The sequence below is a fragment of the Lynx rufus genome, unplaced genomic scaffold (assembly GCF_022079265.1).
Source record: "Lynx rufus isolate CCGP_SWC_20201006 ecotype Redwood Valley unplaced genomic scaffold, mLynRuf1.p SCAF_9, whole genome shotgun sequence".
In the NCBI taxonomy this organism is placed as follows: domain Eukaryota; kingdom Metazoa; phylum Chordata; class Mammalia; order Carnivora; family Felidae; genus Lynx; species Lynx rufus.
Window position 1 is genome coordinate 16,325,919 of NW_025814897.1, and position 24,235 is coordinate 16,350,153.

At 60.0% G+C, this 24,235-nt stretch overlaps 2 protein-coding genes across 3 annotated transcripts in view; one reads left to right on the forward strand and one right to left on the reverse strand.

The window, feature by feature from the left end:
- PHLDB1 (pleckstrin homology like domain family B member 1) overlaps positions 1–15,897 on the forward strand; it is a 37,604-nt gene extending 21,707 nt beyond the window's left edge. Inside the window, exons 10-22 of one of the 2 annotated variants that reach the window (XM_047072351.1) lie at positions 384–494; positions 671–760; positions 3,732–3,872; positions 5,267–5,407; positions 5,579–5,681; positions 6,730–7,024; positions 7,105–7,195; positions 9,033–9,179; positions 10,653–10,769; positions 11,029–11,131; positions 14,813–14,898; positions 15,021–15,053; positions 15,747–15,897. In XM_047072351.1, the coding sequence (XP_046928307.1) occupies positions 384–494; positions 671–760; positions 3,732–3,872; positions 5,267–5,407; positions 5,579–5,681; positions 6,730–7,024; positions 7,105–7,195; positions 9,033–9,179; positions 10,653–10,769; positions 11,029–11,131; positions 14,813–14,898; positions 15,021–15,053; positions 15,747–15,887 (1,599 nt within the window). In that variant the 3' untranslated portion in view covers positions 15,888–15,897. The remainder of the gene's footprint in view (positions 1–383; positions 495–670; positions 761–3,731; positions 3,873–5,266; positions 5,408–5,578; positions 5,682–6,729; positions 7,025–7,104; positions 7,196–9,032; positions 9,180–10,652; positions 10,770–11,028; positions 11,132–14,812; positions 14,899–15,020; positions 15,054–15,746) is intronic. The other variant, XM_047072352.1, reaches the window with a different exon arrangement.
- Positions 15,898–16,695: 798 nt separating this feature from the next.
- TREH (trehalase) lies at positions 16,696–23,070 on the reverse strand. The gene is given in 18 exon segments (XM_047071937.1): positions 16,696–16,758; positions 17,301–17,458; positions 17,706–17,759; positions 17,992–18,104; positions 18,472–18,583; positions 18,850–18,974; positions 18,977–19,066; positions 19,577–19,762; positions 19,832–19,872; positions 20,084–20,215; positions 20,324–20,440; positions 20,525–20,598; positions 20,601–20,625; positions 20,781–20,881; positions 22,411–22,498; positions 22,584–22,728; positions 22,848–22,952; positions 23,061–23,070. Coding segments are annotated over 17 exon segments (1,668 nt in total). The 3' UTR covers positions 16,696–16,758; positions 17,301–17,308.
- Between the last annotated feature and the right edge of the window lie 1,165 nt (positions 23,071–24,235).

Here is a 24,235-nt window from a genome sequence, read left to right on the forward strand (position 1 = left end):
TGGGCGCAGAGGGCTGGTGAAAAAGTCCAGGCAGGGAAGGCAGCGGGCCTGGACTTGGGGGGTGGCCGTGGGAGTGGGGCAGGTGGAGAACTTTTCAGCAGCTCCAGGATTCTGGACTCGTTGATGGTGGGGAGGTTACGTCTGGGGACTCGGGTTCTAGCCGGTGTGCCTGGCGGCACGGGAGTCACTGGTTGAGGGACGGGCGAAGGGAGGAGCTGACCACACTTGCCCCCGTATTCCGGGGGTGGGTTAAGGCCAAGCAGAAGAGCCGGCCGATTCCCTTCACCCAAGCCAAGGGTCTCTGGACTGGAGAGACAGGGAAGCCTCGCCGTGGGCTCAGCCCTGTCTCCCAGGCCTGACCGACCTCCCACCCCCTCCTTCAGGAGCGCCTGGCAGTCCTGGACAGTCAGGCCGGGCAGATCCGGGCCCAGGCCGTGCAAGAGTCCGAGCGCCTGGCGCGGGACAAGAACGCCTCCCTGCAGCTGCTGCAGAAGGTAGCCTCGGTCAGGTCGGGCTGCGGGATCGGGGTCGGTGCAGGATGGGGAGTGGGAGACGAGTGCGGGGGGGGGCTGGGGTGGAGCTCTGCCAGCTGCAGGAGGGCCCTCCCCACTTGGCTCCCCCTGTGCTGCCACCCCCACCCCATTCTGACTCGGCCACTCTGGGCTCGCAGGAGAAGGAGAAACTCACGATGCTGGAAAGAAGGTACCACTCACTCACGGGAGGCAGGCCTTTCCCGAAGACCACGTCGACCCTCAAAGAGGTAACGTGGTTGGGTCAGCCCTAGCTCCAGGCCCAAGGGGCTTCCTGGGAGGCCCTGGAGCGACGTGTGGCACCTTCTCCCCGGTAGCTGAGGCCGAATACTGGGGACGTTCTCCTGAACTGGAGAGATTTGAGTGCGAGTGGCCCTGAAGTCTGGGATCTGACCTTCTGTGGCTACCAGCTGCTGCTTTGCAGATACCTTTCTGGCTCCTAGGAGCTTACCGATGTTACCATTTTGGGTGATCAAATCCATCTGGGGGATCCAGGAGGCATGAGTGGGGAAGGCGGGAAGCTCAGAGGTTTGGGAAGGGCCAGGGCCGGGCAGCCTCACTTCGAGGGTTTGCACAGGAATCCAGGGGCCCTGCTCTCGGAGCTCCTCGGGCTTCAGTCTAGAACGAGGCTCTTGGCAGCATAGTGGGCACTGACAGCCCTTAGGCGGTCCTTTCCTGAGTCTTTGCCTGCTTGGGGCGTGAGGTCCAACTAGGACATGCCCAGGTTCCCGAGCTCTTTCCTTTTCTCCCCACCTCCCTGCCACTGAGGCCTGGCGTGGGCGGCCCCTCACCATGTCCCCTCTCTGTAGGCCGAACTGCTCATCTCCGAGTCCTCAGGGACTGCGAGCCTGGTCCCTTTCCCGGGGTCTTCTCAGGCTGGGGCCTCCTCTGTCCCCCTAATCCCACCTGCTTCCACTCAGCTCTGCCCCAAAGCACAAGAGGTAATCCCAGCTAACTGCCTGCCCTGCTCTGCCCACTGCCCGTCTGCCTGCTTGCCGAGCTCCTGCCTCCAGCTCCTGCCAAGGGCCTGGCTCGGGGGCGTGTGGCACTAATCCTCTGGCCAGAGTTTGTGCGAGTGTGAGTGAGCGCGCCATCCTGCTGCTCCATAGAGGGCCCGGGCAGGCTATGCAAAATCAGCACCGGCTTGCGTACTAATTTGCACGTGATCTGCATGCCATTCAGCAGTGCTCACAACACACCGGATCCTCCCGCTCCTTTTCCCTTTCCCTGACCCCCGGAGGACAGTTGCCCTCTGGGGCTCCGCCAGGCCGGGGCTCCCCCCGGATGGGTCAGGCTTGGGACCCTGCGCATTCAGTGTGCATTTTGGAGGCCTGCCGTGCCCCCGCCGCCTAGATCAGCTCAGGGGACTAAGGATATGCTCAGGGAGGGTGACAGTCCCTGTCCTCCCACACCGCAGTCTGATGCGCTAGTCTCTTCCTACGTACTAACCCCTGGGGGGTGGGCCCGTGTTTCCACCTGGGCTCTTAGCTGCTCCGTGCTGAGGCCTCTTTCTCAAAGCCCATCTAGCTCACCCACTTAGTGAGCCTACCCCTTCCCGCTCCCGCCCCGGCACATGGGTGCGAGGAGACCCTCGGGAATGGTGGCTGGTGCTCGATGCAGTGTGTGTGTGCCCCGCTGGGGCCCAAGATGGGGGAGACAGAAGGACTCTCTGGGAGTTGGGTCCTGATTCTCGGTGGACTCTCGGAAGGCCTTCCCTAGGCTTCTCCTGTCCCCAGCCCAGAGCAAACCCAGGGATGGGCCTTCAGAGTCTGCCCTGGGCAGGGCCGGGATGCCAAGGCAGCCTAAAAGTGCAGGTCAAGAAGTGCCTTCAGACAGTTCTGCCTGCCCTTTTCTGGCCCCTCCCTCCCCCCGGCTGTCTCCGGTCACAGGAGACAGCTGAGTCCCCCTCCTGCACCCCCTGCCACGCTCCTTGCTCTGGATCTTGTATTGAATGGAGTGATGGCCCTAAGGCATGGAGTGTGGGTGTCAGGTGCCTGGTTGTACCCTGTTGACCTCTCTGCCCATCCCTCCCCCTCCCACCGGGCACCCCAGGAGTATGTGAGCCTGGCAGAGGTTCTCCAGCTGTGCTTCCGCTTGGACCCCCATGCTTCTGCCACCTCCCCCAGCGTGCTCGCCCAGCCCCCGCCTGACAGTGAGGTACCGGCCACTGAGTGAGCCCACCTGTGCCCAAGGGCCTCCTGTGGATGCCCAGGTTGTCCCTCAGTCCTGGGTGGGGCTTGGGGGACAATGGGGTCTGTGTCCAGCGGTGAGGGAGAAGGGCAGCCGGCATAGGGGGGTTGGGAGTGGGTCCCTGTATGGCCTGGGGCCTCGGGAGCTTCAGCTCCTGATGGCTCAAGGCCGGGCAGCCTTCTGCTTGGGCGTGAGGGCGTCGTCCTGCCTAGAGAGGGCTTGCTTTCCTGGGCTCTGCAGGCCTCTGCTGCTCCGCGCTTCCTGTGCTCACCCTTCCCTCGCCTGTGGGCAGGGCCAGCTCCTGGGTTGCAGTTCCATTAACCTCTTGTATTCCCTCCTGCGTCCTGGCCTTTCCCCCAAGTACGTGACGCTTGAGCAGCTAAAGGCGATGTGGGGCACCTCGCCCATGCCCGCAGCCCCTGTGCCAGGCCTGCCTCTCTGGGCCCCTGCCTCCCGGGACCTGGTTCCCACCACCTGCCTTCCTCCCGTGCTGCCCTCTTCCTCCTCCTTCGCTTCCATCACGCCTTCACCCAAGGTTGGTGGCCTGTGTGTCCCTGCCACCCCCAGCCCGCTGCTGGCGTGGCTCTGTGTATATGTGTGTGTGTGTGTGTGTGTGTGTGTTCCGCCCCTGCTTCCTGGCTTCTGAGCTCCAGGCTGGCCCCCTGGGAGCGCTCGGTGCCTGCGGACGCTGGCTGTCTGGCATCATGGTGGGCACAGCACGTGTCTCTGGTCTGGGAGTTGTGTCCTGACTGTTCCTCTTTGCCCTTAGCGCGTTCACAGCAACTGTTTTCTCACTGTTTTTCTCCTCCTTCTCTTTATGCTGTCCTCTCTCCCCTCCTTCCCTCCCTTCTCCCTCACCTCCGTGTTTCCCTGCTCGGTCTTCCTTTACTCTTCCTGCAACCTTCCCCTTTCTTCTGCCTTCTCTCCCGTCCTCCTACCCTTCCTTCCCCTACTCTCCTGACTATTCTCCTCACCCCCTCCCCACGCCCCTCTCCCCACACCCCGCTCCAGATGGAGGAGCTGCTGCTCCCTGCTGTAGACTTAGAGCAGTGGTACCAGGAGCTGATGGCCGGGCTGGGGACCGGCCCCGCTACAGCCTCCCCGCGCTCCTCTCCCCCGCCTCTGCCCGCCAAAGCTTCCCGGCAGCTGCAGGTAACCCCCTCTCTCCCTGCCCGTTCCTCCCCAAGCCCTGCTCCTCTCTGTGCTGGGTACCTCCTGCCAATGCAGCGGCCACACAGCGCCTCCCTAGAGGGTGGGGGTCCGTTGAGTCAGGGCAGTAGGTCTCCTAGTGCCATCCTGGCACTTCGGGCAGCTGGGGCCAGCCCCTGAGTCCAAGGATGACGTACAGGATTGACTGTCCAGTGGAGGGGGGTCCAGGAGCAGTGGTCAGGTTGAGATCGGCTTGGTGCCTTGAGCTACAGTAGGCTGTGGCCCTGCTCTGTCCCGGGCAGCCTTCAACCCCGGAGTTTCTCCCTGGGTCTGGGGGCCTGACGCGCTCTTGGGCCCGTGGCAGCTGGAACTCGTGTGTCCTGGGAGAACTGCCAGCACTTTGCTCTCCTGGTCTCCCCGGGGTGACACTTGGAGGCAGTCCTGATGGGACAGAGACGTGCCCGGCCTCCTCACAGTTTCCGTGGAGGGTGCAGTCCGAGCTGAGCCTGGAGCAAGCTGCTGACTGTGGTGTGGGGGTGGGGGGGGCAGTCAGGTAGCGTTCTCCCCCAGGGTGCACGCCGCTGACCTGCTGCTGTGCCCGAGACCCCTGCCTTCGAGATTCACTCCTGGAGTGAAGGCACAGGACCTCTAAGACCCCGATCTCAGCTCAGATTCTGTGCTCCCTTTGGGAGGAGCCTGTGAGCCACCCTCTCTCTACTTTGTGTCCAGCTGGTTAGAGACTTTCCCATGTTTTGATTCCTTTCATCGTGAGCACAGTTAACTCTGATTTTACAGCTCAGTCACTGGGGCCCGGAGAGGATAAGCAGTCCCGCCAAGGCCACACAACTAGGACGTAGCAGAGCCGATGCCAAGAGTCAGGGATCTTGACTTCAGGCACCGGTGTTCCGCAAACACGAGGGCCGTGAGGGAGCCTGGCGGTTATTTGGTCTAGCCCTGCTCCCTGCTCTTGCAGATAAGGAAGCCCCGGCCCAGAGCTGGGAGGCGCAGGGCCCAAGGTCACACAGCCCGTTAGTGGCAGAGCTGGGACCAGAGGGAACCCTGGCTTCTAGTCGGTCTCCTGTACGGCTCTGCCCGGCCCATGTTAGCGCCTCGCATGGGTCGATTTACGAGATCTTTTCTGAGACCTGGGGTGGGACCGGGGATTGGCCCAGGGAGGAACTGCCCGGAAAGGAGGCTTGGCAGCCTCCAGTAACGCCTCTCCGTTGGTCTGGCCCGAGAAGCTCAACGCTGTTGTCAGTTAGGAGCGGCCTCAGAGGCCCGGTGCCAGGGCGGTGTCTTGGATCGCAGCCAGCCTAGGTGACAGGGGTGGGGTGGGGGGGTGGGGGTGGTGGCCGGGGAGGAGCAAGAGTCGACCCGGCGCTCTCTCTTCCCTCCAGGTTTACCGCTCCAAGATGGATGGTGAGGCCACCAGCCCCCTGCCCCGGACCCGCAGCGGCCCCCTCCCCTCTTCCTCTGGCTCTTCTTCCTCCTCCTCCCAGCTCAGCGTGGCTACCCTGGGCCGTAGCCCCTCCCCAAAGGTCTGAGGACAGCGGGTGGGCTGAGTGTATGGCAAGGCGGTGGTAGGGGGATGGAGACTGCCACACCGGGGAGGGGGCGGAGCCGCCCCAGGGGAGCCTCGGTGGGGGGGGGGGGGGTCTTCTGAGCCCCGGGTCCCCATGCTCCACTTCCCCCCCCCCCGCCCGCCGCAGAGTGTCCTCCTTGCCCAGAATGGCACGAGCAGCCTTCCTCGCAACCTGGCGGCCACGCTGCAGGACATTGAGACCAAGCGCCAGCTGGCCCTGCAGCAGAAGGGTGAGTGGCCGCAGTGCCCACCCGCCCGCTCTCCTGGGGGGCCTGGATATCTGCCACCACCCCCCTCCCTCCGTGCCTCACGTTTTGCGGGATGTTTTTGCTTTACTTGAGTTCCAGGTGAGGGCAGAAAGCATTTGGGTTCGATACTGAAAGGAGAGCTTCCTGGATATTTGTCCAGAGCCTCGGGGTTGGGGGCTGTGCGGTCTTCCCAGGGAGCACAGCCAACAAGGAAGATGTTTGTTGATCTGAGTCGGGATGGACGTTGCCCTGTCTGGAGGCAGAGGGTGGACGTGATGACCTCCGGAAATGGTTCCCTAAGATACTGGCTCTGGGGACCCTGGAGTCCTTGTTGCCTGTGTGCATTTTGGTTGTTTTGAAAGCCCATGTCTGTGCCTCTCTCTCGTCTCGTCCCCTCTGTGTCTCTCTGCCCGGGGCCCCCCCACACCAGGCGAGTCGCTTCCTGCCGAGCCCCCCCCAACCGACGACCCAGCAGGTAGAGCGTTGGTCACTGAGGGCATTGCTTGGGTCAGGCAGCCCCGCCTGGGCGTCCGCATGATGTATTCTGCGCGGGTCCTCGCTGCCCCCAGGCAGGCTCCCCGGCTGACCCGGGGCCGACCTGGGGCCGGGTGTCTGGCTGGCCTCACGCCTCCCGCTGAGCTGTCTCCTGCCTTGTCGTCTCCCCCTCTGTCCCGCTCTCGTGGCTCTTGCTTCTGCATCACGGCTGGCTTTGCACGGACGCCCTGCTCACGCCCTTCCCTCTCCCCCTTCCCCAGCGGGCAGGGCAGTGCATGAGTCCTGCCCCGCTCTGGGCCGGGGCGGAGGGGGGGCGGCGGGTGCTCAGGAAGCAGGAGGAGCGCTGAAGCCGGACCGCACGGCCGCGGCCAGCTGTGCAGGCGACAGAGACCCTGGCAGGGCAGCCGGACGTGGAGCTGCGGGGGCTGAGGGGTGGGCCCGGTGCTGACCTCTCCCCGCTCGCCCCTTCCCTCTGTCTGTGGTTCTGCCGGCGGCCCCCACAGGGCCCACCGTGACTCCCCCGTCCCTCCCGCAGGGCAGCAGGTGATCGAGGAGCAGCGGCGGCGCCTGGCCGAGCTGAAGCAGAAGGCTGCGGCCGAGGCGCAGTGCCAGTGGGATGCCCTGCACGGGGCGGCCCCCTTCCCGCCCGGCCCCTCGGGCTTCCCCCCGCTCATGCACCACTCCATCCTGCACCACCTGCCGGCCGGCCGAGAGCGCGGGGAGGACGGCGAGCACGCCTACGACACCCTGAGCCTGGAGAGCTCCGACAGCATGGAGACCAGCATCTCCACGGGCGGCACCTCGGCCTGCTCCCCGGACACCGTGTCCAGGTACCCGCCCGAGGGGGCCGGCCCCGCCCCCGCCAGCCGCCTCCCGGCCCCTTGATGCCCCCACTCTCGCCCTCCCCCAGCGTGAGCGGCCTGGACGTGGGGAAGATCGAGGAGATGGAGAAGATGCTGAAAGAAGCGCACGCGGAGAAGAGCCGCCTCATGGAGTCGAGGGTGAGGCAGGCCTGCGCTGGCGGGCCCGCGGCTGCCCGCGGCCTGTGTCCCGCCCCCAAGCGCTCCCCCCCCCCTTTTTTTTTTAAAGTTTTTATTTATTTTCGAGAGACAGAGACAGAGCGCAAGCAGGGGAGGGGCAGAGAGAGAGGGAGACACAATTCGAAACAGGCTCCAGGCTCTGAGCTATTAGCACAGCGCCCGACGCGGGTCTCGAACTCAGGGGCCGCGAGATCATGACCTGAGCCGAAGTCGGACGCTCAACCGACTGAGCCACCCAGGCGCCCCGAGACCTTCCCTTGAGGAAGAGTGTTTTAGAGGTCGTGTTCGTCAGATGGAGGGGGCCTGGTGACATGGCTCTTAGGATGAGAGGAGGCAGCACAGGAACCCTCGTCCAGCCAGGAATTTCCCTTTCGGCAACGTGCAGACTTTGCGTGTTTGCTTCTGTGGGTGTTTTTGCCGCCACGAGAGTTCTGATTTGCGTCTGCACGAGTGGCGGGTCCTTCCCCTTGGGGACGGTGAAGAAAGGCGGGAATGGGGGCCCAGTATGGGGGGGTAGGGCCGGAAGAGAAGGCAGGTGTCCAGGCCAGAGCAGAGGTTGGCAGAGGGAAGTGGGCCCGAGGTCAGGACCCTGGTTTGTCCCCAGGGCACAGCCAGGCTGAGGAGTCGGTGCCTGGGGAGGAGGGCGAGTGAAGGGCCTGTTCTGTCTCCACTCTTGGGTGCTCTTCGTCTCTCAAGATGAGAGTGGGGTGCAGGGGGCAGGGGTCGGCAGCTAGACAAGCCAGAAAGGAAGGCCTCTCAGCCTTACATCCGCGGGGGCCAGATTTACAAGCAGCTCTTGGCAAACGGAGAGGAAGGAGACCCTGCTAAATTTTGAGCTGGGAAGAAACGGCAAGCAGGAGCCAATGGCGCGGAAGTTGTTTGTGTTGATGAGGACATTGGGCATCTCTGACACGCTTTGTGTTTGATGATTTGTTTTTTTTTTTTTTTTTTTTTTTTTAATTTTTTTTTTCAACGTTTATTTATTTTTGGGATAGAGAGAGACAGAGCATGAACGGGGGAGGGACAGAGAGAGAGGGAGACACAGAATCAGAAACAGGCTCCAGGCTCTGAGCCATCAGCCCAGAGCCTGACGCGGGGCTCGAACTCCCGGACCGCGAGATCGTGACCTGGCTGAAGTCGGACGCTTAACCGACTGCGCCACCCAGGCGCCCCTGATGATTTGTTTTAATGGCTTTTAAAATCTTCTAATAATGGCTTCTGTACGTGCACTTTCTTTCTCCGTAAAATTTGAAGTTCAACTACAAATGTTTGTAATTTGACTTCAAAGGGCCTCAGGGACTAGGAAGGATTACTGAATAATATATTCAGTATCAAAAAAACCCAGTTGCTTAGATTATCGGTGTGTTAGGGATTGAAGTAAAAATTGTGAGAGCCATGTTTACTTATTCATTCAGTGCTTCCTTCATGCTGGAATCAGTGATGGGCATTTACATACACGACCTCATTACTTTTCACTATAATCCCCGAAGGTGGGCACTCTTGGCCCCATTTTACAGGCGAGGCAGCTGAGGCCTAGGGGGTTTAAATGATTTTGTCAGGGTCACAGAGCTCAGACCGGTGACAGAGCCAGGATTTGAAGCCAGCCTGGTCTCAGTTTAAAGCATTTGCCCCTTACGAGCAAGGTGCTTGGAGAAGGTGGGTTTTGGGGCTGATGCCTCCTCGTGCCAGCCTGCTGAGGGGGGCGCCTCCTGCAGCTCTGCCCCAGCCTGAGGAGGGGCACCTGGAGGAGGGGAGGGAGAAGGCAGCCGTGGGCACTGACTGCTGGCTTTGGGGGCAGGAGCGGGAGTTGGAGCTCCGGAGGCAGGCCCTGGAGGAGGAGCGGAGGCGGCGGGAGCAGGTGGAACGGAGGCTTCAGAGCGAGAGCGCCAGGAGGCAGCAGCTGGTGGAGAAGGAGGTCAAGATGCGGGAGAAACAGTTCTCCCAGGTAAGCGGGTGCTGGGGTGTGCTAGGCGGGGCTGTGGAGGGGTGGGGGTACCCTGGGGTGTGAAAACTACTCTCCTGCAGAAAAGGTTGTGTTGGCTCAGCACCAGGCAGAATTCTACTTGGGACTCATTCGGCCCCAAGCACCAGACACCTGGGTGTGCGTGTGTGTCTTGTGGCTGTCCTGGTCCTCACTCCGCCAGACTCGAAGCTCCGCCCCCCCGGCCCCCTCCCCACCCCCACCCCACCCCCGTGGGCAGATGATGTCACTCTGACTCTTGGTTTACATCTCCAAGAGAGACTTGTACTCGTTTCTCCGTGGCACCGGAGTCCTGTGCTGTTGCCTTATGCAGAAGATTTGAGCAGAAGAGTTGAAGGTAGAAGAAGTTAGGTTGTGTGGGGAGGTCTGCCTGTGTCTCTGGTCCCAAATCCTGGCCCCCCTGTGAGAGCCCATGGGACTCACACAGGCTGTTCCTTCCCACTGGGTCTTCTAGTCCCCCAACACCCCTGCGTGTCTGGTCCTGTGGGATTTACCCCGACAGGGACCAGTGACCACAGCTCCCTGGTCCTGGGAAGCAACAGCATAAACTCTAGGGGGCAGGCCACCTGGATTGGGCTTGGGAATTAAGAAACGATCGGGGGGGGGGGGGGTGCCTGGGTGGCTCAGTCAATTAAGCGTCTGACTTTGGCTCAGGTCATGATCTCACGATTTGTGAGTTCGAGTCCTGCATGGGGCTCACTGCTGTCAGCACAGAGCCTGCTGGGGATCCTCTGTCCCCCCTCTCTCTTCCCCTCTCCTGCTCACACATGCTCTCTCGTTCTCTCTCAAAAATAAACACTGGGGCGCCTGGGGGGCTCAGTCGGTTAAGTGTCCGACTTCAGCTCAGGTCATGATCTCATGGTTCACGAGTTCGAGCCCCGTGTTGGGCTCTGTGCTGACAGCTCAGAGCCTGGAGCCTGCTTCAGATTCTGTGTCTCCCTCTCTCTCTGCTCCTCCCCCACCCACACTGTTTCTCAAAAATAAATAAACATTTAAAAATTAAAAAAAAAAATACTGATAAGGAAACTGAGGTCCAGAGAGGGCATGCGATCCAAACAAGGTCCAATAGGAAGTCAGAGGCCGGATTTCCTCCTGGGCTTGGCTTTCCAGAGCATGTTCACATCTGGCCTCTTGCCTTATTTCGTTCAGCCCAGGAAGGAGATGAGGGGCAGGGACAGGACAGGAAAGGTTGTATCTTGGTCCTGGGTGGGGAAACTGAGGCACGGAGCCACTCAACAGTTGCCCAGGCCTAGGTTGCGGCAGTGCGGGCCTGCTAGGTCTCTGCTTTTGCCACAAGCCCTGTGAAACCAGAGTGACTTCCCTGGGGTGGGAGGGAGGGTTGGCATTGGTGGCGGTTCAGGACTGAAGCCAAGAGACCTTGACAAGGGGACAGTGGGGGAAGAGAGAGGCTCTGCTGAGCCTGCCTTCTGCTCCCAGGCACGACCCCTGACTCGCTACCTGCCAATCCGGAAGGAGGACTTTGATCTGAAGACCCACATTGAGTCGTCGGGCCACGGTGTCGATACCTGCCTGCACGTGGTGCTCAGCAGCAAGGTACGAGGCGGGCGGGCCCCCGGGTGCTGGGGGGAGGACGCCCCGCTCTGGGCATTTCCCGGGCCCTTGGGATAGTGGCCCTAGTTCCTGCCCTAACACCAGAGGTCTCTGTCCCGGGATCGGGTGTGCTGGCTTAAAGAGATGTTGGGGACAGCCCCCCGAAATACAGGCAGAGGGGATGGCCTTTCTGTTGCTGCTCGGGGAAGGAAGGTTTAGGGACTGCGCATTCGGCTCCCTCCTCACTCCCGCTTCTCACCAGGTCTGCCGTGGCTACTTGGTCAAGATGGGGGGCAAGATTAAGTCGTGGAAGAAGCGCTGGTTTGTCTTCGACCGGCTCAAGCGCACCCTTTCCTATTATGTGGGTAAGTTCCTGTGAGACTGTCTCAGAGCCTGGACGCTTCTGGGAGGAAGCCAGGCTTACAAGTTGGGGGCCAGGGGCTTGAGCTGAGCACTTGTCCCCTCCCTGACAGCGTCCAGAGCACGGTCCACCTTCGTGTATTTGGCAACATAACCGAGCGCATCCTAAGTTCCGGGCACTGTCCTGGTCCTTGCTGACAAGCAGGGTGGCCACAGCTCTGCCCCTCGGAGCTTGCCGTCAGGGAGGCAGATACTGAACGGAGTGAAAGCGGTGCACGATGGGAATGCTGCAGGGGACCCCGGACGCTGTGCGCGTGTGCAGTCCTGTGGATTCCTGGAGGGCCCACAGGCGCCTCCTCCCACGGCTTCCTCCGCCCGGCCTCCGGCTCGGTTGCCGGTCCCTAGAATCCCCTCCCTCTCTCTGGACAGTTCCCACTTCGAGCGCAGGATGCCGTGTCGCACGCTGGTCAGCAGAGGCCAGGGCATGCCGCGGGGACAGCCAGTCCTGAGACCCCAGTGGCTCAGAACCACAAAGGTCGTTCTTACCCGATACGCATCCGTGTACGTGGCGCGTCGGTGGGGGCTCTGCGGCCCTCTGCGTCGCCGCCCCCTTTGTTGGAGAGCATGCATTTTTAGAGCACTGCTGGCCACCGTGGCGGAAGGTAAAGAGAAGCTTAACTGCGCCTTGCACTGGCATTAAATGCCCCAGCTGGGGTCTGTCCGCAAGTCATTAGCGGGGCTGCTCGACCAGTCCAGCCACCCCGCCCCCAGCCAGGAAGAGCAATCCTGCTCGGAGCCTGAAAGGTCAGGGCTTAAATGTCTGGTGCCAGGGACATCCAGGCCTGGAGTGCCTGCATCCCCTCTACCTGCTCCCTGAGTTCCACCCCCTCCAAGAAGCCTTCCCTGATTGCCTGGGGCCCTGGGTGTGCAGGCAGAGAGGCACATGCGTCTGGGAAGGGCCTTCGTGGGGATTTGAGAGAAACAGGCCCGGGGAGAAGAGCTCCGTTTTAGGCCTGTGGAGGTTGAAGTGCCCCTGGGACATCTAGGTTGAGGAGAAAGGTCAGGGTTGGAGTTGAATCGGTTGGAGTAATAGTGATAGCAGGTCATACTCACCGAGCACTTGCCTGAGTGGGCTGCCGTGCTAAGCATTCTGCGTGCCTTGTCTCGTCTACTTTTCGTCCTCGTCTTGTGAGAGAAGCACTGTTTCATACCCATCTTACAGATGAGGAACATAGGCTCCAAGAGGTTAAGTAAGTAAACTCCCTAGGGTCTCACAGCTGCTAGGAAGCAGAGCTAAGCCTGAGCGTGGGCAGCTGGACCTCAGAGGGAGATGAAAGTCCATGCCCTGGGGAAGGAGGAAGCAGAGGGACGGGCAAAGGGACGAGGGGCAGGAAGCCACATGCCAGGTGCTGGGCTGGCCCTTGGCCTCTGTGACCTTCCTTAATGTCTGTGGAACGAAGGTAGACGACTTTCAGATGAGAGGCGGGAACAGGGAGGGAAGCCAGCCCAAGGAGCAGACGTTTGCAGGCAGGGAGCGTCGTGTCGCCGGGGACGAGGGATGCTACAGAAAGGCCGAGAATAATGTGGGCTCAGGGGCTCTTCCACTCAGAGACCGGAGCTGTGTACCGGGGTGGGAGCCATTGCACAAGAGGAGGAAAGGTGGGTGGTTAGGAAGCAGAGGCAGGAGCTGTATTTCCAGTGAAGGGAGAGGTGCTACCGGAGGGGTGGCCGGGCCTGGGGGCCAGGGTGGGGCTGCGTCCCCGTCCCAAGAGGAAGCGTCGGGTGGAGCTGGGCCCATCAGCCGAGGGGCGTAACGATTGCAGCTGCCACATGTTGTGTCCCAGACACTGTGCTGAACCCTCCGAACGTGTTCTCTCACTTAGTGCTCACGACCGACCGCTTACAACGCGTAGATGCTCTCTCGGTGTTCCCAGCCGTGCTGTCAAGGTCACATAGCTAATGAACGCCTGTATGCCTGTGCTTTCCTCCCCACTGGATTGTAGGTTCCTAAGAGAAGGATCTGAGATTGCTGGTGATCCCATCGCCTAGGGCTCCTTCAGCACTGAGCACCTGCTGTGTGCTAGGCACATAGCTGTTGGTGTTGGAGGAGGGGTGTTTGACGGACGGGTAAAGAAGGGCTCAGATTTAGCATGGTAAGTTCTGTAGAGGAACATCCATGCTGTGGGAACACAGGAGAGTGCAGCCAGGCACCACAGCGGTGACACTCGCAATAGGTCTGGAAGACCATTTAGGAATTTGCCAAGGGAATGGGCTGGAGACTGTTCCAGTGTATGCAGAGCATACTGTTAAGGGACTGGACAGCAGCTCCACCTGGCCAGATAGAACGTGTTGGTGCAGGGGAAGGATGTGAGATAAGACCAGAGGGGCGTGTTGGCACCGGCCTGTAAGTACCCTTTGCCAAGCCAAGATGGCGGCAGGTTCCCGGGGAGGGAACTGGCCGGGAGGCTCGCGGGTTGAGGCAGCAGGATTAGGTTTGCTTTAGGAAGATCACTCCCTTGTCCTTAGCGGAGAGGAGTTGAAGGGGCAGAGGGTGGGGCCGGGGCACATGGAGGAGGCTACAGCAGTGCTCCCGGATGGAGGACTCAGGCCGCAAATGACACAGGGGTGGGGGAAGGGTGCAGAGCAAGGTGCAGGCCATTGGCTGTCACTGTCTGAGTTTAGTGACTGTGTGACCTTTCGGTTGTGGTGCCCGAGCAGTTTGCCGCAAGACAGGATGGCCCGGGCCCTGGGCTTTCCCTTGGCAGTTCCCCTCCTTCCCCACTGGAACGGACCCCTCTGCTGTTAGCTTGCCCACCTTCTTCCTGTCACCCCTGCCTCTAGGTGCTACGCGTCTTTCTGTTTTTTAATATTAGAGGCGAATAGGCCAATGCATTCACAGAGTTCTGATATCAAAACGCCCAAAAAGCTTTAGATTGGGACTTATGCCTCTGCTCACTCCAGATGACTGTTTTTATTATAAATCTCTTCTGTATCCTTGTAGAGTTTTAGAACGTAAGCAAATGCAAACATAGACTGTTACTCGTTTTCTTACACAAAAGGTGGCATACAATGCATTCCTTGTTTTACTGCTAACGTATCAGATCTGTGTGAGATATATCTACATCTGATACATTTTAAGTTAAGCTGTATTTCTGAAACTATATATCAGAGATTTCTGAATCATTTAAGAGCGGTGTAGTATCCCCTCATGTGCTAATTTATTAACCAATCTCTACTCGGGGACACTTGCGTTGTTTGCAGTATTTCATGACTACCAATACTGTTGGGGTGAATACGCGTGCAAATTTGTTACTTGTAAAATAAATGTCCGTAAGTGCAATCATTGGCTCGAAGGGCAAACACCTAATCCTGGTAGGACTTACCCGTCACTTATCAGACCACCTCCCCTGTTTCTCCAGAGCCCCATCTAAGGGGTGCTGTTTATTTTTGGCATATTTTTGCCATTCTGGTAGGTGAGAAGCGGTATCTCAGTGGAGTTCTAATTTGCGTTCTCTAATTCTGAGCAAGGCTGAGCACTGACCAGATCTTCGGGGCTCCATGTTGGCCTCTGTTCTGGAGTCCTGGGAATCACCCCATTTCTCAGACTGGGGGCAGGGGTGCTCCTTCAGCAGCACGTCACCTGAGGGACGACAGGCCTCCTCAGCCCGGCCTTATTTCCTTTGCAGACAAGCATGAGACGAAGCTGAAGGGGGTCATCTACTTCCAGGCCATCGAGGAGGTCTACTATGACCACCTGCGCAGTGCGGCCAAGGTGAGGGCGGGCCCCGCGGCGTTGTGGGACGACAGCCTCCAGCCTGCGTCCTCCAGAGACTTGGACCCATGGCTTGGTCTCTTTGTAAACTTTCTCTTCCTCTCTCCCTCTCCCCTTCCCAGAAGAGGTTTTTCAGCTTCACTGTGGTGACTGAGGTACCCCTCCCCCACCTACGTGTAACCAAAACTACTGCCCATTAATGCCCCCTGTCCCCTACTTGTCCCTGACCCTTTACTCTCCCCTCCGCCCCCCTTCCCCAGGCCTGAGGGAGGAGTAGCGGGGGGCGGCTTGCAGCCCCCTCTCTTGAGATGACAGCAGGCTGTGTCCCTGTGGGGGGAGGGGTGGGCACCACAGAAAGGATGGCTAAAGGGAGGAAGGGGTTCTCCGGGAGGGTTCTGGCTGGGGGGACTGATAGAGGGGATGTGTCCGAGGCCTGGGCTGTCTGCCCTCATGTAATCAGCCTCCCTCCTCCCAAGCCTCGGGTGCCCACCTCAGCCCTGACCTCCCCTCCTCTGCGGCCCAGCATCCTACCTGCAGCTTTTTCCATCGGCCCCTCTTGTGCTGAGAGGAGACTCTGGTCCTCACGGGAAGGGCCCTTTGTGTCCGATTCCTGTGACACTTTTGTGCCCCCACAAGGCAGGGTACGGCCCTGCCAGGGCCCAAGGATGGTCCGGGTGTGAGGAGGGGACCGTCTCCAGCGGGGGCCCGCTGGACTGATGGGCACTAGGTTTGGGGCCTGTTTCAGACTCCGTCCTGAGCTCTAGGGTGTCCTGGAGACGGGGAGGGGAAAGGGCAGATGGGGGGTCAGAGGTGAGCCCTGGCTTAGACCTTCCTCTCTCCCTGAGCAGAGCCCGAACCCAGCCCTCACCTTCTGTGTGAAGACCCATGACCGGCTCTACTACATGGTGGCCCCATCTGCCGAGGCCATGCGCATCTGGATGGATGTCATCGTGACCGGAGCTGAGGGCTACACTCAATTCATGAACTGACCGGTGTGGACCTCCTGGACCCTCGGGCCAGCCCACCTGCCGCTCTGCCCTGGAGACAGAGGTGCACACCGGGCCACACAGGAGTGCCCCCAGAGGCCTGGAAGGGCAGAGCGTGCCTGGGGCTGTTGTCGGTGACTTTGTACTGTTCTACGGTGTAAGAAGCTCATCCTGTGAACTTCTGGGCTCAGGCCCCCTGAAGAACAAGCGAGCAGATGAAAAGTGGGGAGGCTCCCGGGAGCCCAGAATCTGCAGTAACCTTGGAGGGCCCTGCCCCAGGCCTGAGGAGCTGTCACAAGAGGGGGCCTCAAGCTCTGACCTGGCACCTGCACTCCCCAGCCTGTGTTCTCTTTTGCAAAAGGACAAATTATGGTACCAGAATCTGCCAAAGATCCCTTCTTGCCTCAGCCCCCTTTGCGGGGGCCTTGGGGGCTGAGGAGAACCACATCAAGAGTGGGGTAACAGCTCAGGCGGTGTACTTCTCCAACCCCGCTCTACCCTGTTCTCCCCTGTCTTTGTTCAAGGGCCAGAGACCTCCAGTGCCATCCTTGAGGTCCTAACCTCATCCCCTTTTTGCAGACCCCCAACCACGATCTCCACAGTGACTGCTTCATCGCCATGGTCATACACTCGTTGCCGTGGCTCCGCCCATGCTGCAGCCGTGGGCCCATCCGAGGGTACAAGGGTACGTACTGCGACCTCTCCAGCCCAGGACCTTGTGCATCTCATGCCGGGGGAAGGGACCAAGCACCCTCTCCCTGCCCCCTATGTCTCCAGGCCCTGGTGCACAGCCGGCCGCCCCCTAGTCCAGACCTCTCCCTTGCACTCGTGCCTTGCTTAGAGCCGGAAGGGACGAAGCTTGGACATCCAGAGACTGGAGGAAGGAAGCAGATGTGAGAGGCAGCTAGACTGGGTTCTACAGAACTGGCTGGGTTTCTAACAGGGACGGAGGGCCGCTCAGATGCCCGCTGGGGGAAACCTGAGCAGGAGCCGAGGGGGAGGACCCTGGGGGCTGGCTGCCCTCCCTTCCGCCTCAGAAGGATGACAGAAATGGAGAGCAGAGGACCAGGCCCCCAGCTGTCTGGCCTCAGCCCTTCACGCCTTAACACTAAGCCCACAACCCTGCTCCTCTGCCCAACATTGGGCCATGGTTGCCCTGCCTGGGCTGGGCGATTTTCAGTATTTGTAAGCATCTCAACGGAACAATAAAGCATTTGGAGTATGTGTTTGGGAAGCCGGGTTGTATGCGATATGGGGCTAGGTGTTCCCCGCAAAATAGGATTTCCTCCTTCTTGGAGTTCCAGGAGGGACAAGGGCACACAGCCCAGGACTTCCAGGTCCCTACCCTGACCACTCCAAGGACTGGCTCTGGGTGGGGTATGGGGTCTCCAGAGGCAAGAAAAGGCGGGGACTCACGCAGACGTTTAATGAGGCAGACGTGGCAGGAGGCTGAGCAGAAGGGCAGTTGTGAGGCACTGGGGCACCAGGAACGCGGTCTGGGTCCCCGAGCTCAGTCGGTCGCCGTAGCGGTCCAGGAGCATCAGGACCACTCCACTGGTCCAGCCAAAGCCCTCCTGGAGAGAGGAATGGCTAGTGGGGCAGGATCTCTGGGGAAGGCCCTCAAGCCCTATTTCAGGGGGCGTGAGATCTCCACCCAGGGGCTCTAGAACTGCCTAACCCCAGGAGGACAAAGGAGCTCCAGGCAGGCTCCTCCCTGTGGACCCACATCCACAGGAGGAAACAGGCCCAGACAGCGGAGGTCATGGCCAGTTGTGGGGACAGCAGAGCCCTGTAGTTCCTACGGGATGTGGGCCCACTCACCTGAACTTCATACTCCCCTCCACCACCTGGCTGACCACCGTTGCTGATGTCATACTGGGAACAAAAGGACAGGCTCTAAGGTCAGGCACTACCCGCGCCCCCTCACCTCAGCCCTCTAGGGAAAGCCAGAAATGGGAGCCCCTGTGGGAGAAGCTGCCCTGGCCTGCAGTGCCCAAGAATGGCCACTGGGTGTCACCACTGTCCCCGGGCTTTGCAAAGCCTGGCAATTCCCCCATCTCCCCATGGGGAGGAGGCCCAGGAGGGTCAGGGCTCAGGAGCAGCTCACCTTCTCATACATGGCTGACTTTCTGGAGTAGACCTCAAAGTTGGTTCGGATCCAGTTCTGAGCCAGCTGGAAAGCCACTTCCTGGGCCCGAGGTGAAGGACACTTGGCCAGACCTCGACCCCACCCCGCCCCAGGCAGGACCCTGAGCCACCTGAGTCCCCAACCCAGAGGGAGCATAGGCCTGAACCTTACTCTCCTCAAGGAGGGAAAGAGGCCCGAGCCTCAAGACCTCCATCTCGAAACCACGTGAAAAGCCAACGTGCTCTTTCCCCAGGGCCTGGGTTTGGAGAGAGAAAGGAGGGCTGGTTCCCTGGACAGGTGGGGGCAGGCACAAATGTCTGCTGAGGGGGAAGCCATGAGAACAGAAGAGCCAGAGAAAGACCTCACATCCTCCGTTCACGCCTCCCCAGTACCAGGGGGCTGACCCTCTAGATGCGAGGAGGGCAGGCCCTGGGATGTGCCCCACTGCTGCCTCCCTACCTCTGATGACCAGGTCCTGCAAGGGGGCCCAGGCACTGGGGAAGTCCCACTGCTGGCCTGTCTTCTGGAGAGAGGTCGGGATCCCGTACTGGTAGGTCAAGATCTGGCTGTCCTAGAAGGTTCCAGACATTTCTCGGACCGTGGGTGGGGACTGGATGAGGAGCCAAGGGGCCGGGCCCTCCTAAAGCCAGATGGTCCCCTTCCTGGACTTTCTCTTCTTGGCTCACTGCCGCCCCCTGGTGGCTCCGGCGGGACCTGCAGGCTCAGGCACAGGGGTGGAGCAGGAGGGAGTGGAGGTCACTAGCTCAGAGTCAGGGAGAGAGCAGGTGGTTCTGCCCCCAGTATACCAGCCCACCCTGCTGCCCCCGGCCCCCTCACCTCCAGATATTTCAGAGCCTTGTCCACGACTCCCGGGTCAGAGAAACAGCCAGACCAGAGAGGACTAAGGTTGGATGGGTAAAACTCGAGGTTTTTCCTTCTATTCTCAAGGTCATAGTCAAACCGGCACCGTTCTCCTCATTCCACAGGATGGCTTTCATGGCAGCCAAGAGCTGTTGCCGCATATTTCTGTATTTTGTGGCTTGGAGATCGTTCCCTGGGGTGACACTGTCTTTAGACTGAGCAACCTGGGTCCCGTGCCTTCAAGAGACCTACTTTGGCCTCCTCCTGTTGTCCTTCCCAAGGGCTAGAAATCCTGAGCGCCAAGGGGACATGCATACCTGGGGCCACATTTCAGGCCTCTAGGACCTGGAATTTCCTGAGCAGACGGCCCTGTATAGCTCTCAGGACTTGCACTGGCCTGTTGCCAGGTCCCTCCTAGGAGGGCACTGGCCATGTGTATTCCCCTAGCTCTGGCTGGACAAAGGGAATGGAGGGAGTTTGAAGGTGTGGACTGAGGTGCCCTCAGGGAACCTCTAACTCCCTCCTGGTGAGAAAGGGACCGTGAGTGGAGAGTGGGCTCCATTTGTACTCTTGCTCTAGCAGTACCAGGGGCGGGGTACGGACCCTTCACCCAGGGTCCTACTTCCAGCTCCATGGCCAAGGCTGAGGCAGGACCAAAGCCGGCCGAGCACCGTTCTCCCTCTCCTCCTGCTGGCGAGCTCACCCGGTCTGGAGTAGAAGTCGCTCATCAGCTGGCACAGGAAGGCACTGAGATCAACAGGCACGAGTTTGCTGGTCCGGATCCTGCTCAGCAAGTTGGGGTTCGGGCCTTTGACGAGCCAACGTGAGGAGAAGTCCCAGCCAGACTCGGCCCCAGCCTTGAGCTCAGCCCACAGAGCTTCCTGGTCCCCTGTGATGACGAGGCAGCAGCAGACCGGGGACCGGGGCCTGACACACAACATCAGGGTCCCAGCCCCACCCAGATGCCTGACCTCCCCGTCTTTGCTGTAAGACTCGGGCCTGGAGGAAAGAGAGCGTCCTGGCACCAGGAAGCTCCAAGCCCAAGCTGGAGGCTGAGCCATGTTGCCTCAGCTGCCCTCGGCTTGTCTTTCGACAGCCCTGCATTGTCCTGGGCTTTTAGTTTCACCATCGGAGACGTGGGACTAAGTCACTGGCCCTCAAACCAGAGTGAACGATGAGAGACTGAGAGGCTAGCGGGGCAACTCCTTACCTGGGTCCCCCATAAGGGACAGAATAGCGATTCAGGATGTAGCTCTTCCCCACCCCCCACCCCGAGCTCACAGAGACGTTCCTGTGCTCGGTCCAGAAGTCCAGTTCCAAAGCTAGGGTCCCCATGTTGTCCCTGGGGTGGAGCCAGATACCGCCTTAGCCCAGGCACGCCCCCTCAGTCCCGCCCTGGGAGGTCTCAGGGACGGGGGCCTGCAGGGCAGCAGGGGGCCGGGGAGCCCACCTCAGGAAGGCGGTATCGTTGGTGTGAGCCACGTAGGAGTGCATCATGAGAGTCAGCGGGGGGGGCTGGCTCCACCGCAGGGAGTACACGCGGGCCCCGTTGGGGACATGTCCACAGCTGCCGAGAAGGAGGCCTGCTGAGGGGCATCTGCCCAGCGGCCAAGGCCAAGGCCAATCCAGCGCCAAGCCCGTCCCCTCTTACAGTCGCACCAGGTCCAGGAAGTTCTGCAGCATGCCCTTCACGGTCTCGGGCATCTCAGAGAGGAGCAGTCCCCCCCCCCCCCCATCACCCAGTAGGAGTCCCTGGGGAAAGGGGCAGCTCAGGCACCCACCCTTCCACCCCCCCCCCCGCCCCCCCTGCCCTGCACACCCAGGCCAGTCAGGGTGCCCTACCCTGCTCAGGACAGCCCGCCGGCCCCGGGCTCCCCCACTCCCGCCCTAAAGCCCCGGCCGCTCACCAGTAGTAGAATTCGACAAAGCGCCCACCAGGCACAACGAAGGGGTGTTCTGAGTAGAGCAGAGAGAACTGCTCGGGGTGGCTGAGGACCTCTGGCTTCACCTGCAGTCAGGAGAGAGGGCACAGGGAGCCCAGGACCCCCACGGTGTGGAGTCCGGAAGAGGCCGGGAGGTGGGGGGGGTGGGGGGGCCCTGGCAGCTGCGGCTTTGGAGCCAGGGAGCCAGAGCACGAGTTCTGGCTCTGCTGCTGGTCAGCCGGGTACGGCTGAGGTCAAGGCCTGAGCTGCGGGAGCCTGGTCTGCTCGGCCCCACGTGGGGGCCTCTGGAGTCCTGGCTAACCCAGCCCGGCCCTGGCAGGTGCTCACCAAACAATGGCCATTATCAGGACCGGCCAGGGGGACCACGTCCTCCACTCCCCTGGCCTCGTCTCTGGGGCCACCACCAAGCCAGGCCCAGAGACTCAGGGCCCGCATCCTCTGACCCAGGCGTGGAGTGTGAAAATGAACGAAAGGAAACCTCATTCACAACCTCCGGGAGGCTGGCAGGTGAAGCCCTCCTGCCCTGACTCTTTGTCAAGTGCAGATCCCAACTAGCAAGTGGATGCTGCCTTACTCTCCCAGCCCAAGGGGTAGGTTTCTTCCTCCCCAGCAACAGCCCAGCCAATGAGAGGCTGTCACAACTCAGCCAATGAAAAGCCGCCGTACTCAGAACGCCCCAGTTTACCGCAAAGGGCTTGTTGTTCGCGGCAGCCTTCCCGATGCCCCCCTTCCTCCGCAAAGCAGCGTTCCTGTTCTGCGTTCTGCTGACTTGCCCACGGTTTTCCTGTGGTTTACTCAGCCCAGATGGCCGTTCTCTGCTGTTCCTAAACGAACCCCTTTTTGCTGGTGAAGGAACTGGCAGTTTTATTTGTAAGGAGAAAGGAAACCCCAAACTGCTTTCCCAATGAGACAGGCGTACATGAACGTGGCCTCGGGAGAGCAACTGTAGGACCAGAGTAGAGATGGCTGCCTCCTTCAAGTACTTTCTCTGTTCATGGCCTCCTGGTTCTGTCCCAGTGAGTGTGGTTTCAGTGGGAGAGCGGTGGGCTGTCAGTTATTTTGAGGGGCGTCGTGGAACAGAGCTGGGTTTGCTCCTGTGGGGCTGGGTGGGGAAGGGTCCTGGAGCACCACTCTGTGCCAGCGGGTGCCAGGGCCCCGGGGGCCGGCTGGGAGGACAGATGCTGTGCAGCCTCGGGCAAACCTCTGCCCTCTCTGAGCCTCAGACAAAGGAGAGAAAGTACATAACAGACAGTGCTGACCACAGGCCACAATCAGCAGTGGCAAATATTCCTGAGCCGAGGCCTGGTCGGAGGAGATCAGGGAAGGGAGAGCCCAGTTGGGCAGCCTGGAGGTGACAGGACAGGCTGAATTTGCCTGGGGGGAGGATGGTGAGGAGGTGAGAAGTTAGAAGTAGATGTTCCCTTCTACCCCTCCAGAAATTCCTTCTAGAGAACTCTTTTCAAGGACCCAGTGGATAGGGTACAGACTTTTAGGAAATGTCTCCCTCTCTGTGCTCTACAGGCAAGGTGAGCCCCAAGCCAGCGAAACTGTCTCCCAGCTCGGTCCCCCGAGTCAACACCCAGGGCAGTCACACCTTCTTTCCCAGTTTCTTCCAGAGCTGGTGCAGCTGTTCCCCCCAGATTCACAGCTTGGGGTCCGAGATCTTCTGCAGGAACCGGGGGCTGGAAGAACACCAACCGAACCCTCAGGGCTCAGGGAGACAGCCCTCTCTGAAGGGCCCTCTCTTGTTTTCTGTCCAGACTGTACCTGTCCTTCCAGTCCTCGGGGGTCCAGGGCTGCAGCTCCTGCCCCGCGGCCTGGAAGTGTTCCTGGATGAAGGCGCGAAGCAGTGGCGTGGGAATGCTGTGGTTGTGGCGGGCGGCCAGCTCCCGGAAGTGCTGCAGAACTCGGTCTGGGGTGCGGGTGGCCAGGAGGGATCAGCTGGCGCCCAGGAGCCCCTCCCTGCCCGGCCCTGCATCCCACTATCTTTGGTACAGAAGGTTCAGAAGGTGGGGCCCCCAGTCGCCTTACCTGGGGTCGAGGACAGTGGCATGTCCACAAACTGCTTGTCGTCCTGGTAGAGCTTTGCCATCTGAACCTGGTGCAGGAGCTCCCCGTAGCAGTAAATCCGGCTGCCTAGAGTGTTGGGGAGGGGAGCAGGTCAGGCCACCCCCGGGAGGGGAGAGAAAAGGCTGGACTGTGGGCATGTTCCCTGGACCGGACCAGGGCTGTGTGTGTACGCACCTATGCACATGTGTGTGCATGTGTGGTAGGCGTGTGCGGGTGGTGGTGACAAACCAGGCTGAGAGAATGAGGACACTCTGCAGTACAGGATGTAAACAGGTACCCAAGCCCACACCGGGTGGTCATTTGGAACAGTGCGGAATACCCAGCGGGAACAAGGAGACTACCACTGTCATCAGTGACTCGACAGAATGGGCTGGATGGATTCTCTGTACAGCGGGGCCTGTGTGAAAGGGATCAAAAGGGCTTAAGGCCAAATCCCGTAAGTTACACCCAGTGGCAACTGCTGAGACCTTGGACCAGAAAACCTGCAGGTGTGGGGCAGGATGTATGCCCCTTGGAAGACAACTACGGGCCTGCTGTTGGGTGTTTGTGGAAACCAGCTCTCTGACTGAAGGATGGAAGACATTCCTAAGGCCTGAAGTAGCTTTAATGTCCTGTCAGAGAAACACTCTGATAAAGAAGGCAGTGCCCATGGGTGCCCTGGTGGCTCATGATTTTTTTTGAAGTTTGTTTATTTTGAGAGACAGAGTGAGATCACGACCTGACCCAAAACGAGGAATCGGACGCTTAACCGATGAGCCACCCAGGCACCCTGTGACTTCACGATTTGTGAGTTCGAGCCCCACATGGGCTCTGTGTTGATAGCATAGAGTCTGCTTGGGATTCAATCTCTGCCTCTCTCTCTCTGCCCCTTCCTGGCTTACTCTCTCTCTAAATAAATAAATATTAAAAAAAAAAGTGGCAGTGCCCCCAAAGGGCTCCTCAATACAATGGAAACATTTTATGCAGGGATGTGCTACGTGGGGCTCCGTGGGCAAGTCACCTCCTTTCCCGCAGGACCATGGGAAGCACTGAGGAGCCACGGGGAGGTGCCCTGTGGACAGCTCTCTGTGACCAACAAAGAGCTGCTTGGTTACCGATGGCAGCTCCAAGGCAGACAGACAGTAACTTGTTTGGAAGGCCAATGCACTCCAACTGATGGAAATCTTTGAAGCATGAAAGAACGAATCAGCTCAGTGGGCTGAACTGCATGCTGTTTCCCTCGCAGTGATGGAAGAAGTGAGTGCAAAAAGTCCCTAGGTTGGGGTTTTTACTGACTCACAGGCAGGGAAAAACTGGACTCATCAAGGGGATGCCCGTATGGGGCATAACCCTCGGGAAATCACTCTGGA